The following is a 16,240-nucleotide window of genomic DNA, read 5'->3' on the forward strand; positions in this document are numbered from 1 at the left end:
AAATGAATCGACTAGTACACTAAGAGTTAAGGTATCCCAAGGATTACGAAGTCTACTAGGCTCACTAAGGTAACGAAGGAGGAACACGGAAGAATCCGATCGTCCGAGGGCAAGGATCAGCATGAGGAGCCAAAAAAGGCCCCACCGAATTTCAAATGTGACATTTAAATCATCGACGTCCCCGCCGTCAATGGGAATAGATTGTGATTAATGCTTGTTTTGGTTCTTACACCTTCCCCCGACGCGATCGATCGAACAGAGGCCACGATCCCGAGAACCAATCGCATCGACTCTGTATAGACCTCAATCTTATCTCCCACATTCCAGCGCGTGTTTCTGGAATTGAGTTCACCAGCACGCTTCGTCATAATTTTAGCTGTGATTAATTTCGACTCAGTATATCCGCAGTACCAAACGCAACTATGAAGCTTCTAGCTGGAGCCACACTGGCCTCGGTGGCCGCCGCGGCCTCTTCATCAGCCCCTGCATCTGCACCCACAGGTGCTACCTACGCGTCGGGCTTCGACATGACCCGAAGCTGGGCTAACCTCAGCCCATACAAAGACGCCGATACCTTTGGATTGCCCAAGGGCATGCCGCAAGGATGCGAGCTTTCCCAAGTGCACGTCTTGCATCGCCATGCTGAGCGATACCCGACTAATTATCCCTTGGATGGCGAGGGTATGCAGGATTTTGCGGCTAAGTTGACCAATTACTCCAAGGCGCATTCGGGGAAGGCTGTCGCGAGCGGTCCGCTGAAGTTCCTCAACAACTGGAAGTACGTTATTGGCGAGGATATCCTCATGGAGACTGGTGCAGCTACTGAAGCTACCTCGGGTGCCCATTTCTGGATCAAATACGGCCGTCTGTTGTACCGCGATAATGTAGCTGCCTGGAATTCGTCTCTTAACGTTTATCCTAACGGTACCGCACGCCCTAAGCCGGTTTTCCGGACTACATCTCAGTCTCGGATCTTGGAGAGTGCTCGGTGGTGGCTTAGTATGTGAACTTGATTGTTTTTTCTCTGCTTGCATCACGCTCTTGCATCGTGCTAACTTATATAACCAGGCGGTTTCTTTGGCAACAGCGGTGCTAACAGCTCCTATGAGCAATATGACTTGGTTATCATCCCCGAAGTCTACCCGTTCAACAATACCTTGGCTTCGTATGAATCATGCCCTGGTGACATGACCGAGGGGTGAGTGTGCAACAACTGATAACTTGAAGTATTCTACTAACCTCTGGTTAGCGACAACGATGCCGAGGTCTTCATCTCTCGCTACACCAAGGCTGCCCACGCCCGACTCGCTTCTTACCTCCCTAAGGATTTTAATCTGACTGCCATGGACGTACTGGCCATGCAGAACCTCTGTGCCTATGAAGTTACCAGCCTCGGCGGGTCATCCTTCTGCTCCCTCTTCACCGAGCAGGAGTGGAAGGACTTTGCCTACAACGTCGACGTCCAGTACTACGGCGACTATGCCTACGGCTCCCCCACCGGTAGAGCTCAGGGTATCGGTTATGTCTTGGAACTTGCCGCTCGTCTCCAGCAGAAGCTCATCACCTCTAGCGATACCAGCATCAACTATACCTACGATGACAACACGGCTCAATTCCCCTTTGGCCAACCGTTCTACGTGGATATGTCTCACGACGATATTATCTTATCAGTTATCTCAGCCCTCGGCCTCGAGCATTTCAAGTACGGACCCAACGGCCTACCCGGCGATGTGGACCACGCACCTTCTAATCGTACCTTCTCACTCTCTGAGATGACCCCTTTCGGCGCTCGGTTCTTCTCTGAAATCTGGACTTGCCCCCGAGATACCTCTTTCGACGAGCTGGATCCCATTCTCTACGAAAACCCTAGTCTCGGGTCTGCTACCCATACTACGGACTACATCCGCTTTTTGCTGAACAATGCCCCACTGCCTTTGGATGGCCTCGTTGGTTGCGAAAAGGCTAAGAATGGCTTCTGCCCTGTTGAGAGATTCTTGAAGGCTGTGCCGACTCTGAAGAAGAAGGCCATGTACCAAGAGGCCTGCTTCGGAAATTATACTACCGGGAGCCAGGTTGGTGATGGTGCCCCTGGATCATAGAAGGCTCCTGCAGATGCCTCCACTGTAAATAAATGGAACTGTATAGTCTGGAAACAATAGCTCACGCCTTTCAATTTTTCATCCGTGAACATTTGAGGTGCATCTTGGCATGATGAATCGATCGTTTCTCTTGGTTCCAAAATCTTATTTCTGATGAGATCTTTCGCTTATGAAATACACCGAGTAGAATAACGCAGAGGTCTTTCTACAATTAGTGGGGTGAACCATGTCACCTCACGTCAAACTTTATTTATCGTCACATACGAATCACATCAGACTTTATCCCTGGCCCAGCCAATGTGGAAGAACCTTCGATGAGGAGTCAGCATATGTAGCTGCTGGCACTGGCACAGAAGTTGAGGCATCTTCTACAGTTCATGCTTGGCGGACAGCTGGCTACTGTTGAGTAGGTTTAGTCTCAGTTAGGTAGTTTCTTCTACTAGTCCGCACTCCCCTCCCACCCCCGCAACGCCACCACAGGAGCTCGAGAGGATACCCATAGGGATGGTTCACTGTGCCAACTGCAATGAGCTTTTACTTGACAAACCCAGACCCAGTTTTCAGGGCGGACCGTGGTCCGCCCGCAACCAAAAGGTAAGGATTGTGCTGCCTATCAGAATTGTAGCTTCCTGTCCGGTAGATGTCCCTTCTAGACCTACCAAATGAGGGCACCTGCATGATCGCACAGTTCCTGCCAGCCTAAGGGAGCGTGAAAGGTTTTATGGGAGCTCATCGAAATTCAACAGTCTTACACAAGTGCGTGAGTGTCTGTATAATACCACACTCAAACACGAATGGAAAAAAGCCCTTGGATGGGCAGCCGTCCACGGAAATGAGGACCTGGCTCGGGCGACGGTGCGACTGCTTGGCAGTGACAACTGCCATGGCTACTTCACTCATGATGATCCATTAATTCTCGCCGTAGAAGCGGGTCACACGGCAATAGTGAAAATGCTGTTGGAGCATAACCCGAGTATGATTCACAGCAAGCACTGGTTCGATGCTACCGTCGCGGGTGAAGGCTTCAAAGAACACATAGAGATTTTGAATCTCTTTCTTAATGTCCCGGCTCCGATTCCAGAAAGGATACACGATATACAACCCGACCATGAAGAATCCCAGTTGCGCTACAATCGCACTGTGCTCGATTTGGCCCTCTTCCATGGGAAGGAAGAAATAGTACGCATCCTTTTGGCAGATGGTCGATTTGCCCTAGGACCGTGGAGCTTGGAATCAATCACGAGTGGAAATAACGAGACGCTCGTCAGGCTTTGCCTTCGAGAAGCGCCTCCACGATACGCTCGTGATAATATGTTACCCCTTTCCTCCGCCGCCAGATCTGGAAACGCGGCCATAGTGAAACTATTGTTGGAAGAGAGCGATAAAGACCCAAGACGCCCAGCTAAATATGGTCAGACTCCGCTCCACTGTGCCGCATCTGCGTCTAAAGTCTCGGCGGCTATAATCAAGCTCCATCTTAAGACAAAGGACGTCGACCCTGACGCTAAAGACATGGGCGAAGCTCCCCCCTTCCTATCGCAGCAAAGCTCGGCAATCTTTAAGCGATGCGGCTGCTCCTTGACACGGGCAAGGTTGATATTGAAGCCTTTGACTTCGAGTGCCGCACGCCACTGTCTCACGCGGCCGGAGCTGGTAAGACAGAAGCCGTGATGGTCTTGCTAGCCGCAGGTGGTGTGAATCCTAATAGCATGGATTGGAACGGTCGAACACCTTTGTCATGGGCTGCCGAATTTGGGTATGCTGATGTGGTCAAGGTTTTGCTCGCGACAGGCAAAGTAGCTCCCGATACTTTTGGTGAAATAGGGAAAACGTTGCTTTTTTGGGCGACTGGAAGCTCACGATACATGTCAAACAAGAGCGCAATCTACATGAGTCAAGCTGAGAGAGAAATGGCGTTAGAAGATATCCGCAGAGTCTTGAAAGGAGAAGCACCACTCGTCCTGTCCATCGAAGCCACAAAGAGGAAAAAGGCACCCGAACGTTTAGCCAAATATAATCCATTGGAGGTTATGGAGCGTTTGCTGCAACACGCTTAAGTCAATCCAAATTCTCAGACAAAGATTGGAAAAAACGTCGTGAATGTTTGCGGTGGAGACTAGGTAGGTAGATGCCGTTCGAATGCTTATAAATACGGGAAAATAGATCTAACGATGAAAGCTGAGGATGGCTGGACCGCTTCAACCTACGCTGAAAGAGCCTACAAACCTCGAAAACCGACACAGGCTGAGTTGGACGTGGACGAAGCAGTTTGGGACGCTTGGGAGGCCGGTTTGTGAGCATGACCTGACTACCTGGGTGGAATTTGGATCAGGTAATTTACCTACAGGACATAAGACTTACAGGTTTGCTCAAAAGTAGCGCTTCGCCGTTTCCTATACTTGCTCAGATTGAAAACGAGTTTCGAAACTTAACTCGGGGAGTTGACTTGATTGTCACCACGATAAAATTTCAAAGTCAATCTAGTGGCGGTCTTTCGTATTGAAGGCTGAAACGACATGTTTCAAACTATCTTTTGAGCCATGCGTTCGTTGGGTTATGAAGTGGGATTTATATCATCGGATGTAACCGGGCTCAACAGGAGCCAAATTGAGCCTGACCGCAGCTCGCCCAAGTACGATCACAGTTAGACGGCTTTTGTAACCCTATCCGCCAATTCAAGTACAACAGAAACAGCCCTGGTAGTACAGAACACTGCGGAATTTTGTGCAGTATTCACATCCATAGTGGTCGACTACAGTCCTGATTAGGTTTAGTCTCAGGCAACTTTTGTTCTCCCTATCCTGGCCATTTTCTGCCTTAGTGAGAGGTCTGCTATGCATACTTAGAGGGTTAGGGGAGAAATTGGTGGCTGGGGACACTATGCTGCAGCTCGGTTTCCACCTAAAGCCGATTCTAGCTACCACAGAATCTAGCCAAAGACTACCACAAAGCCAAAGAAGAAGGACCTCGGTCTCACAAGTCAATATGGTGCCTGGGCTTGGCGCCAAGGAAACTCTTAATCATAAGAGGCAGAGCATTCCCAAACTTCAAAGACTTCGTATTCCTAGAGAATCTATTTCATAACATTCCCTGTCACGTCTCCAGGACTTCTCAAATATGTCATTATCCATTTCGGGGTCCCTTTTGCTGGGTTCGTTGCCCCTACTGGTGCTCTCGGAATGGAAATCCAGGTCGCACGCGGGTACCGCAATATTCAAAATGCTCTCCTCGGTCGCTTTCCTTAGCAGCCCATTGCTTTTGCCATCCACAGAGTGGTCAGACTATCGCCGTTCCATCATTTTCGGTTTGAGCTTTTCCATGTTGGGCGACTTCTTTCTTATCCCTTCGCGGAGTGAGTTCCACGGCTTGGACAGCAAAAACCCAACCTCCAGCCCATCGAAAGCAGGAGAAAAAGTATCGATATCTTTCCAACTCGGTATCGTGGCCTTTGCAGCAGCGCATATAGCCTACACGATAGCCTTTTTGCAAGATTCCAGTGAGACCTCCTGGACCACTTTTGCCGGCACATTCGTAGCGACCCTGGCCGCTGCAAAATGGTTAGGTGCCATATATCCGGGGCCCCGCTCCTCACTCCAGTCCAATGTACTGGACCTCGGTATTGACCAGGATATGAAGCCACTCGTCTCCATCTATGCTGTTATAATTGGTATCATGTTTGCTGCCGCGACTTCCACATCTTCATTGAACGCTCCAACCAGCTGGCTGCAATCGCGAACCTTGGGGGCCGGTATGTTTGTCGTAAGCGACCTTTTTGTTGCGACGACTGCTTTCGGGAGATCTTGTGAGCCGAGGAGCCGTGGTTGGCTTAGAATCTTTTTGGGGTATGCGCTTTATTTCTGGGGCCAAATGGTGATTGCCGGAACAGTGGGAGCATAGCGAGGAAATTACTTTAATTCACGGGTACTTTTCATCCAAGATATATGGATGAATGTAAGGCCTACGGAAAGATATCACAATTTGCCTTTTTTGCTTAAGATCGGGCTTGTAAATAAAGAGAGAAAGGCTGGGACGGGTGTTTACTGGGATTTCAGATATCACTCTAGTATTACGTGACGACAACCATCGCCATGCATACTTTATCACGGCACTGGAAGATATCTGCAAAACTCTTGAGAAGAGCAGCAACAGAAGTTTGCGGCCATGCAGAGAGACAACACAAGCTCATGATGAGCTGACCGCCGTCGAGTTGCTCAACAGATTTGCTGCGTTGACGGTTGAGGAGCCTCGAGAGTCTGTGGAGATACAACCAGCAAGTGCCGTACCCCAGGAAATCGTGATGGTAGAGATCGTGGAGGAAAGACAAGAGCAGGAGGCTGAATATCTAGGCTATCTGTATTTCAGGACACTCTGCCTGCTAAGCGACCTGCACAGCCTTCAAGCATTTATCTCGAAAATCTGGTCGGAATATGTTGACTGCGATTTCGATCTCATGACGCATCGATCGCCACAGACAGCGCCAGCAATGGCGGGCTCTGCAGCCACTGCCATCCAAATTGGCGTCCCGTACAATGAAGCCATGGCAGATTTGGCTGAGTGGTGCTTTTTGCCCACTTTTATCCTCTTGAAATTATTGGCAAGAGTGCTCAAAGACCATCCTGCGCCCTTGTATCAGGAGGGTCATTTTGGTACCTACGAGCCAAGAATGGTCAGGGAGGAGCTGTTTCTCGGGGAGAGACATAACGAGGACAAGATCCTCCTTTTTCAATGCTCCCAGAATTCTGCATGGTGGAGAAGTTCAGAGTCCAACTGCCTGCTCAGGATATGATTACCCGGGGACGAGTTCAATTTTCCCAAACGAGAAAGCCAACACTTGGGCTTTGCTTTACTTCCCAGATCCTACTCGACGTCCACCACGTGATGCGGCGAAGCACCTCAATTGCTCTTGATGACTTGCGGGTGCCTGGACTTCGGATCCAAAAGAGAATTGAAGACTACTGGAAACTTGCCAAGACGCACCTAGAGCCTAAATTCTGGCCGAGGGAAGGAGAAACAGAAATCCATCATATCCACTCCAGTGTGAAAGCATGGATCATCCAATATCGTATCATTGATCTCTGAGATAAAATTGACCCAGGCATGATACATCCTCGGCCTCTGAAGCACGCGCTCCTCCTGGGGCATTCGACCCTGTGCGACTTGATGCTCTTCAATCTTAATATGCGCATGCAATACTTTGGCCAAATGCTCGTGACACAGCGGTACGATGTCCCGCAAATGGCATACCTGTACAATCTATTTGCAAGGTCTTCAAAACACAAGGATCTGCACTGGCCAGATACGGAGGCTTTTATCAAAATACGTGGCGAGTCACATCTGTTCATCGGTGTCCGGCCAATGAATGTTATCGACTCGTTGAACCGGCTTGAGCTGGCAGCGGGTGTGTCACCATTTGCCGATTTTGCTCGCGGTGCACGCAAAAAGGGAAAATATCACAAGTCGGGCGGCAAGACTCGCAGGGTGCTGAAGCCAACGACTACGGTTGCAAATATGTTCTGGGCCCGATACATCGGCTACTCGGCACAGAATTTAAATGCAACTTTAAATATTTCAAAGATTCTGTACCAGATTTCACCAGGTTTGGGTACTGCAGCTACCAAAAAAGTGGCTTAATAGTCGAGTTTCGAAATTGTCCCCCGGGGGAACGGACCCACTACCAGCGACTCTGAGACGCGATTTTGTTTAAAGCTTGGATGTGTGCTAGTCTAAGCAGAGGGTGCTTGGAAGTTAGATGGACCATAACCTATAATATTAGAACCAAACTCCGGTGGTATTTTCAGATTGACCAACTAACTCTATCTAATTTACAAGAAAAAAGAACACAAACAAAAAAACATACAACAGCCAAAAGTATGGCCGAGCTCACCTAGCGCCCATCGTTCGGTGCTGGGCGGCTCGCCGCTTTATCCAGGCGGGCTTCAGGCCTCTTCAGGCGGCTTCAGGCGGCAGTTCACTGTCGGAACAGCAGCATGGGTGGATACGGAAGAAGGAAATACAGTAAACCCGCATATATTAGTCATTATTATGCCCACATAAATTGCCAGAAAGGGGCTTTACAGCAATTCAGACTTGTTGATATCCAATTGGTGCGCACCATGATTTACTAAGCAGGATTTCCGAGTTTCAACCACCTGAATATTCTTCACCCGAAGACCGCCCAGGGTGCAGGGCAGGCTGTCAAAACGCGCATTTGCACATCTTGGCAGAGGGAAAGATTTCGCGAGCCGCTGGCATCGATAGGGACGATAGATAAATTATAAGTACGCGCTGGGAGCGTCCAGCAGGGGTCTCCCACCATTTAGCCTTCCCTCTAACCTCGTCCCGCTAGCCTAACGATCACTATTCACCCCCACAATAACCAAGAGTAAGGATCAAGCCGCTAATTTTACCTTCGTCGTGGATTTCGATTACTATAACAACTCAGAAATCTTACGTGCCGTTCTCCTAAGAACTAAGCGAGACTACCGGCGTGCACTTTGCATCTTTAATAAGTTAGTGCCTCTCAACAATGCTTTACCTTCAGGTAGCCACTTCTCTAGGTCTCTAATTGCTTCCGTTAGATTCCTCTCACTATACCCGAAGGCAGTAAATCCGCCCGATATTCAAACCTTTAAGGCGTTTATTGTTATGAGCTTTCTTTTATGTTGTGCTTTCCTTTTGAGGTCATAAGGCTATTCCCGAGGACACCAGATCGAGAGGGGATCGGCTACCCGTCGTGGGGCCCTCGCCAGTGATATATACATGGAGTTCGCAAAATTTTAAACTCCAACGAACAAATCATCTGTTGACTACCCCTGGTGTGTTCTATATAACATTCTATCTGCCCATTTGATATCTTGAAAAATGTTCCTGCAAATGCCTCGATATGGCGACAATCTGTTACAATCAACATTAGCACCGCATTAGATCAGGACAAGACACTTGGAGGACCCTTACCTTGTGGCCGGACATCATCGTGAAGTGATTTCCAGGGACTGGGAGGGTGGAAATCCTTTGGTCTGGAATTAACATCTCCCAGCCTCGAGGACTAAAGTCGTTCCGGTCATCCAATATCCAAGACACAGTTGCGTCTGATGATGCTGCATCGTGTAAGACAGGCCTTGAACCATTGCTCACCCCTTCTTGAGCCCACAAAACCACAGTTTCTGGTGCCTCTGCGGCCGGAATGATGGGAATTGGGTTATAGAGTGACAAGTTTTGCACAGTGGATTCAAAATGTTTCAGGACACTGTGTCGCCTCTCCTTCGATCTCTGGGCAGGTTTGTCCTGGAATTGGCTGAAAAGACCTTTTGACTCCAAGAATTCGATGAGCGAAGATGGCATTGGAGGAAGCACTGTTGGACACGGCGCATCAATGAGAAGCAGTGACCGGACCCGTTCGTTCGCTTCGATCAATTGCCTCGAAGCTTCATATGCCAAGACGCCTCCAGCAGACCACCCTCCGAAATGATACGGTCCTTGAGGTTGGGTCTCCTTGATCACTGCCAAGTAGATTTTCACTATTGCCTCAAGGCCGCATGTGTAGTCGCCCGGTGAGTCGATGAAGGGGCAAACGAGGCCATACACATTGACCTTTGGGTTGATCTGCTCCAAGGCAGCGTATGACGATGGTGATCCTGATCCGTCTGGAAAGAGGAAAAGGTTCTCCGTACTGGAGGGGTCTGACCGTCTCTGGAGGAGAATTGCCTTGGCTCGAAATCGGGCGTCAGACTGGATGGGGAGCGGATTCGCAGCACTCTTGCCATTGTAAACGACTTTGTCTGTGACTGGTGACTTGGTTTTCTCAGTCACTGGTGGACAAGATAGGGCTTTAAACACTTCACCCATCGTCCGGTTTTCTAGGAAGAAGTTTGTCTCAAGCTCGACGCCTGCCTCCCTTAGTCTGCCCAAAACGGTCAGACCCATTAGGGAATCAACCCCGAGCGAGCCCAAGTCCGCAGAGAACTCGAGGTCTTCAAACAAAATACCGGTTTCTTCAATAATGATGGATCTCACTAACTCGGCAGTATCACCGTTGTCACTGTTGGGAGTGAATGTCTCAGTTGTGAATGATAGTGAAGAATCTGAAGACTGGGAGGATATCGCAGGAGCCGCGAGTTCTTGCGTAGTAAAGGGTGGAGACAACATAGCATCACCAGGTGACCTCTGTTCCAGGATATCCAGCAGCTCGCTAATTGTAGGCAGGCTCATCAATTCGTTGTGGGATACTTCGAGACCAAATTGATCCAGTAGGTTGCCAGCCAGTGTCAATGTCATCAAGGAGTCCACACCCAAATCAGCTAGTTTGTCATGTGGCGAAATCTCCGAAGCCTCAAGTCCTAACTCAGAAGCAATGGAGTGAAGAAAGGCCTCTCGTTGTGGAGGTAAATGGGCTTTTGGATTGTCCCGTCCGGTTGTCGTTGGCCTTGCCACCCCAGGGGCTTGAGCGGCAGGCAAAGGCGAATTTTTCTTTCTGGCTCCCTTAAGGACAAGAGGAGGTAGGAGCATGTTGAGGACTGCTCGTGGTACTCGCTGAAAACGAACGTCCTCAGCCAAACCTACCACTTCCCCGTCACAGAGAATCCACACGTTCCCTCCAAACATGGTCATATCTCGGGGAAGCATCCGCACGTATGTTTGATAGCGGGTGTCAGGTCTCAACGGTTTAGCGAACCGTAGAGTATCCCAGCCGTGAGAGATATAAACCGCTTCATCAGGATTGAGGGTTTCGTTGCCATTCAAGGCAAATCCAGAGATGTGCAGTAGACCGTCAATCCAATAGGGGTTCCAATCAAAGCTCGAGTCATCTCCACGGACGTCTAGTTTCACATTTGCAGTAGCCTCAAAGAGACTGCTGGAAAGTAGAACCTGATCCATCCTTTGGTACTGGGGAGAATAATTGACCAGGCTTGCAAAAAGCCGATATGCCAGCCCTGTTGTTATTTGGTTGATTTCTCCCGAGTTGGCGAGCTTGTTCAAAGCGAGTATGCGATCTTGAATTAGGTGGAAATCGTGTGACCATCGCCGAAGCCACGATTCGGCCGAGCCAGATTGTATACGGCAAGTGGCATGTATTGTCTTGGATTTCTGGTTTGCAGAAATTGTGGCGTACTCAAGACCGACTGTCTGTAAAGCAACATCGAGGCGTGCATATATTTGAAGTATCCTGGATTCTTCATCTTGAGAGCTTTTGATGATCAACGGGTGCTGGATTTCCATTGCGTCGATCGTCTGTCCAGCCGACCTGAGGCCAGAATCCGGGTGCTTCTGAAGATATTGACCTATTGTCAAAGCCATGTTGGCATACAAAGACTGCAGCTATGCGTTAGAAAAAAAAAAGGATGGCCATCGGAAACTAAGCACTTAGTAGGATATCTCACAGAAGGGCACAGAGCAGAACCGTTTACACGATGTCCACTGATGGCAGTATAGATCTCTTGACATGAGAGGTCTGTTTCAAAGACAACGAGCCCTTTCGCTCCGTCATATCTCTCCTCCATGACTCGATGGACAGAGGTGGATAGCGTCTTTGACTCCTGTTTGGCCTCAGTGTTCCCACTTGTGATTGGCAAAGGATCACCTTTCCTCAAGGTCCAGTCGTTCCTGTACTCGATCCAATAGTTTTTATTGTCAAATGCGTAGGCAGGGAGAGTTAAAAGACGACAAGCTCGTTCGAAGTCCCGATGATATTCCGACCAGTTGATTGCAAAACCCGCGTCCTGAAGCGAAGCAAGGCTCTTCACAATAACCTCCCAGGGGTCTTGATTCTTTCTCAAAGTAGGCAGAGTCTGGACATTTTCACCAAGAATCGACCGTATCATACCCGAACAGATTGGGTGAGGACCGATCTCAATGAATAAAGTAGAGTCCTGAATCAGTTCTGTATTTTTGGCATCCTTCACGGCGCTCGAAAATTGAACCATACGTCGACAATGCTGGCGGATGTATTGTGCGTCGATGTGATCCGTAGGGCCTAGGACTCGACCGCTGAGGGAGCTAATGACAGGAATATGTGGCTTCCCCATATTGACAACTTTTGCAACTTCCTCAAGGTCGTCAAGAATCGGATCGACTTGGGCAGAATGGAAAGCGTAAGCAACCGGGAGCTTGGTAGCCCGGATTTTCTTCGTTACTAGGTATGCCTCGAACTTTTCAATAGCAGCTTTGTCACCAGAGAATACTGTCTCACGAGGGCTGTTGATGCAGGCAATTTCCACGCCCGAGGCAATCTCAGAAGAAACCAAGTCGAGTGTGGAGGAAGAGTCTTGCACAGCGAGCATAGCATGTGAATACATCTCACAACGACTCTCGAGCAACCGCCCTCGGTATCCTACCAAGAAAATGGTATCACTGATAGATAGTACCCCACTCACTTGAAGGGCGGTATATTCTCCCAAGCTGTGACCCACCACAGCGGCAGGCTTGATACCCCAGGAATTCCACAAACGAGCCAAGGCTATTTGGATGCACACAAGGCCAATTTGAGCTTGCATAGGGGACAACAAGGAGATGTCACTTATACTGCCATCGATAAGCGGAAGGAAGGAAAGGAAGCCTTGCTGTCGAGCAATACCGTCAAAATGGACAATGTCTGCTCGGAACTGGCTTGATGTGGAGTATAGCTCGTGTGCCAACTTGGGGTATGCTGCGCCTTGCCCTGTGAAAACGAAGACAATGGGCCTCGAAATACCTGGGGTGGCTGAAATTGTTGAGACTGAATCGCGCTTGTTTTCCAAGGCGCTCGTGATACGCTCAATGCCCGTTTCCGTCACAGTCAAGCGGAAGGCATGGTGTCTCCGACGGGCCGTGGTGGTGTACGAGAGGTCAACTGGCGACACGAGTGGGTTTGCGGATAAATAATCAATCAATCTGTCCAGGTTATTTCGCAATGCAGCTTTTGTATGTCCAGACACCGTGACGGGGTGGAGAAGACGAGGCTTCACATCTTGCTGAATAATTGGACTCGGATGTTCTTGGATCAGGAGAGCAGTGTTGCCACCCTGAGATACATGTTTAGCGTATGTAAATCACAAAGTCCCTGACCAGAGAAAACTCACAGCAGCACTGAAATTGTTGACTAGTATAGTTCGCTTCTTGCCGTTTGTGCTTTGGAATGGTGTCTTCTTCATAGCGATTCGAACCCTAAGGCTATGTCAGCTTTCGCCCAGCGCGTGCTGCGCAATAGATTTCTCACTTCCGCGCTTCAAGTTCGTGGAATCCACTGTTGATCTTATCCTTGATCCCAATGTGAGGAGGAATTGCTGAATTCTTCAACACAGAAATTGCTTTGATCAGTGACGCTACACCGGAGGACTGTACCTCTCATTAACCCTGTACCTGACATGCTCTAGAAGTGAATGACACGCACCGCCTCTCCATGACCAATGTTCGCCTAAGTGAGGTTAGTCAAAATTTGATTGAGTACGCACGCATGGTCGCCCTACCTTGAGTGCCCCAACATAAAGTGGATTGTCGTCAGCCCGACTAGGGTTAGTAGGCGCGAAGACGTCGACAACGGACTTCATCTCAGTCCCATCGCCTGCCTGCGTACCGGTCCCGTGCATCTCAATATACCCTACATCTAGGGGATCGATACCTGATTGCTCGAGAACCTCGCGGTAGAGGCTTGATTGTGCCTGTGCATGCGGATGAGTAATGCTGATGGCATTGGCGGAGTGATTTGTTCCAGCACCCAAGATAACCGCGAGGATGTTGTCTCGGTCCAGCTCTGCATCTGTCAATCTCTTGATTACCACGCTACCTATGCCATCAGCACGGCAGTAGCCGTCTGCGCTGTTGTCAAAAGTCTTGCATGAACCAGTTTGGGAGAGAAACTGGCCGCGACTTAGTCCTGAAAACAAGTCTGGAGAGGTAAGCACACTGAGGCCTCCCGCAACCGCAGTGTTGCAGTTACCACTCCATAGTGAGGTGCATGCGAGCTGGATAGCAGCAAGGCTTGATGAGCAAGCCGTATCAACGCTATAGCTTGGTCCCTCAAATTTGAAGAAGTAGTTTATGCGACCCTGGTTGTCAATAGTCAAAAATAAGCCCAGAGCCAAAAAGAGGGAAGTAAACTCACCGGAGCAAACGCCCGAATACCTCCCGTGATGAAGTAGGTTCCAATTTCTTGGGCTGCATTCACGTCTCTATAATCATCACTCGTCTGGCCGTAAAAGGTTCCTACCCTGTCAAGAGTACTGGAGCGAGTACGATCGGGGACAAATCCTGCCATCTCCAGGGCCTCGTATGCCGTGACAAGAGCCAAACGCTGCATTGGATCTGTCTGAAGGGCTTCGCGGGGGGACATGTTGAAGAACCTGGGATCGAAATCACCAGGGCGATCAATAAAGCAGCCGAAAGGAGTCCAACTTGTATTCTTCGCTTTCCCCGAAGGGTCGACATGTGTCTCGATGTCAAAGCGATCACGTGGCACCTAATCGAGTGTTAGACAAGGGAAGTATAATTGATGTATTGAATCTTGGCTTTCTGTACCGTTCTGTGAAGGTCTAACCCTTCTTCCAAGACCCTCCAAAGAGCTTCAGCGCTATCCGCACCAGGAAACCGGCCTGACAAACCTACGATTGCCAGCGGTGCGTTGTTGAAAACAGCAGACGGTTGATGGTCGTTGACAAGCGGATCCAGGGCACTCAGCTCGTGTGTCCGCACACTTGCTGTCGTGTGAGTCTTGAACACTGAAGCTAGACTGTCTCCAACCGAGGTCGGACCAACTACCTCAATGTCGACATGGGCGATAAGTTCTTCTCGGATTAGAGATAGATGCCGGTTGACGATTAAATCTAACCGCAGTGGTGCTTGTAGGGTGTGATGAACGACCGTCTTGAACAGGCCCAGGGCATTGCTGGACTCCACTGGCTGGCCTGTCAGTGGAGAGATGAGAGTTTTGACAGTCTTGAAGCTGCTTAGAAGGCTGGCGTCGATACCGCACCGAGATAGAAAGCTCGAGAAATCCAGTACCGTATGGACGTGGGATGCATGATAGGCCGCAAATATCGGCAACCGGATGACATTTCTGGAAGGTTGAGAAGTCGTCAAGCTCTCTGCAAAGCGATTCAAAGCCGGTGGTGAGCCGCTGATGGTAACACTCTTTAACCCAACGGCGCTCACAAAACAGCGATGCCGCAGGGATAAATGGCTCCCGGAATCATAAATCTTCAGGGCTGACAGCGCCTCGTCTTCTGTGATCTTGGGAATGGCGATCGACCAGCTCTCAGGAGAGTTCCCCTGCTCGTGCAGCATGCTGCTTGCGGTCGCTGCTTGAAGGCCCATTTGGAAGGCCATCGAGACCGCAGGGACGGCAAGTGTCTTGATGTCATCAAGTGATGCCGACGCAGCGTAGGCCGCGGCAACAAGTGATCCAGTACATAGACCGACTACTGCAATATTTTTGTTATTCTCGGGCTGGCGACCTCGGTCTTCGAAATATCTACACAGCCAGAAAGATGTATCATCAGTGAGACATTCTCAGATTAGTAATGGAAGGCTGGTACGTACCGAATGACTTGCAACAACTGAGTCACACACAACAGGGCGCTACTAATGGATGGATGACAGACTCCATTTGTGTCATAGTAGATCCTGGCAAGTTCATGAATATCCTTGAAATAAGGCAGGTGTTCTCTTTGGAAAGGTCGAAGACGATCTGACTGGGCCCTCAACGCTGCACTAGCATCGCGAACGAAGGAACTCTGAGCGACACTATGGGGTGCACCAAGCAAGAGTCGTTTGATTAATGCAGATACATTGCTTGTTTGGTCTCCAACAACGACTAAAGTGAGTTGATCCGCCTTTGATGGCCGATGCATTGTAACGATGCTGTGTACGGGTTGAACCTGTCACGTAAACTGCTTTTGGCAAGATCAATGACAGGTCTTCCTTAATATCTTGCATTCTTCATAGTGTCAAAGCACACACTAATTACAACCTGTCTCAGCGTGCTAGGCTCCAATTTCCCTGGTGAAGACTGTGTTAGTGTCAATCCGCCGACCCGATTGCGTGAAGGGATGAAAATGAAATTAGCTTTGTGTAAGACGGAGGTTTGGATACACGTTCCTCCTTCCCCTTCTCGCATTACTCTTGAAAGTTGAAGTTAGCCTAAAATTAAGCTATAATGCACGAGTTCAAAA

General features: G+C 49.3%; 5 protein-coding genes across 5 annotated transcripts; 3 read left to right on the forward strand and 2 right to left on the reverse strand.

The window, feature by feature from the left end:
- Positions 1-422: 422 nt before the first annotated feature.
- Positions 423-2,099, forward strand: N7473_006306 (histidine phosphatase family protein; the record flags this gene model as incomplete). Its single annotated transcript, XM_057152246.1, has 3 exons — positions 423-999; positions 1,069-1,198; positions 1,250-2,099. 3 exons carry the CDS (start codon positions 423-425, stop codon positions 2,097-2,099), a joined length of 1,557 nt encoding a protein of 518 aa, XP_057010051.1.
- Positions 2,100-3,008: 909 nt separating this feature from the next.
- Positions 3,009-3,263, reverse strand: N7473_006307 (uncharacterized protein; the record flags this gene model as incomplete). Its single annotated transcript, XM_057152247.1, has 1 exon — positions 3,009-3,263. The coding sequence occupies one exon, from the start codon at positions 3,261-3,263 to the stop codon at positions 3,009-3,011; it is 255 nt and encodes an 84-aa protein (XP_057010052.1).
- Positions 3,264-3,664: 401 nt separating this feature from the next.
- Positions 3,665-4,156, forward strand: N7473_006308 (ankyrin repeat domain-containing protein; the record flags this gene model as incomplete). The annotated part of the gene is made up of 1 exon (XM_057152248.1): positions 3,665-4,156. One exon carries the CDS (start codon positions 3,665-3,667, stop codon positions 4,154-4,156), a length of 492 nt encoding a protein of 163 aa, XP_057010053.1.
- Positions 4,157-5,318: 1,162 nt separating this feature from the next.
- On the forward strand, positions 5,319-7,730 carry N7473_006309 (uncharacterized protein; the record flags this gene model as incomplete). Its single annotated transcript, XM_057152249.1, has 4 exons — positions 5,319-5,847; positions 6,152-6,765; positions 6,954-7,134; positions 7,195-7,730. The coding sequence occupies 4 exons, from the start codon at positions 5,319-5,321 to the stop codon at positions 7,728-7,730; spliced, it is 1,860 nt and encodes a 619-aa protein (XP_057010054.1).
- Positions 7,731-8,933: 1,203 nt separating this feature from the next.
- Positions 8,934-15,919, reverse strand: N7473_006310 (type I polyketide synthase; the record flags this gene model as incomplete). Its single annotated transcript, XM_057152250.1, has 10 exons — positions 8,934-8,993; positions 9,054-11,408; positions 11,477-13,096; positions 13,154-13,238; positions 13,291-13,409; positions 13,465-13,488; positions 13,541-14,119; positions 14,176-14,529; positions 14,589-15,540; positions 15,609-15,919. 10 exons carry the CDS (start codon positions 15,917-15,919, stop codon positions 8,934-8,936), a joined length of 6,459 nt encoding a protein of 2,152 aa, XP_057010055.1.
- Positions 15,920-16,240: the final 321 nt, after the last annotated feature.

Source organism: Penicillium subrubescens (genome assembly GCF_028828155.1).
Source record: "Penicillium subrubescens strain IBT 31985 chromosome Unknown utg000004l_segment0_segment0, whole genome shotgun sequence".
NCBI classification, from domain to species: Eukaryota; Fungi; Ascomycota; class Eurotiomycetes; order Eurotiales; family Aspergillaceae; genus Penicillium; species Penicillium subrubescens.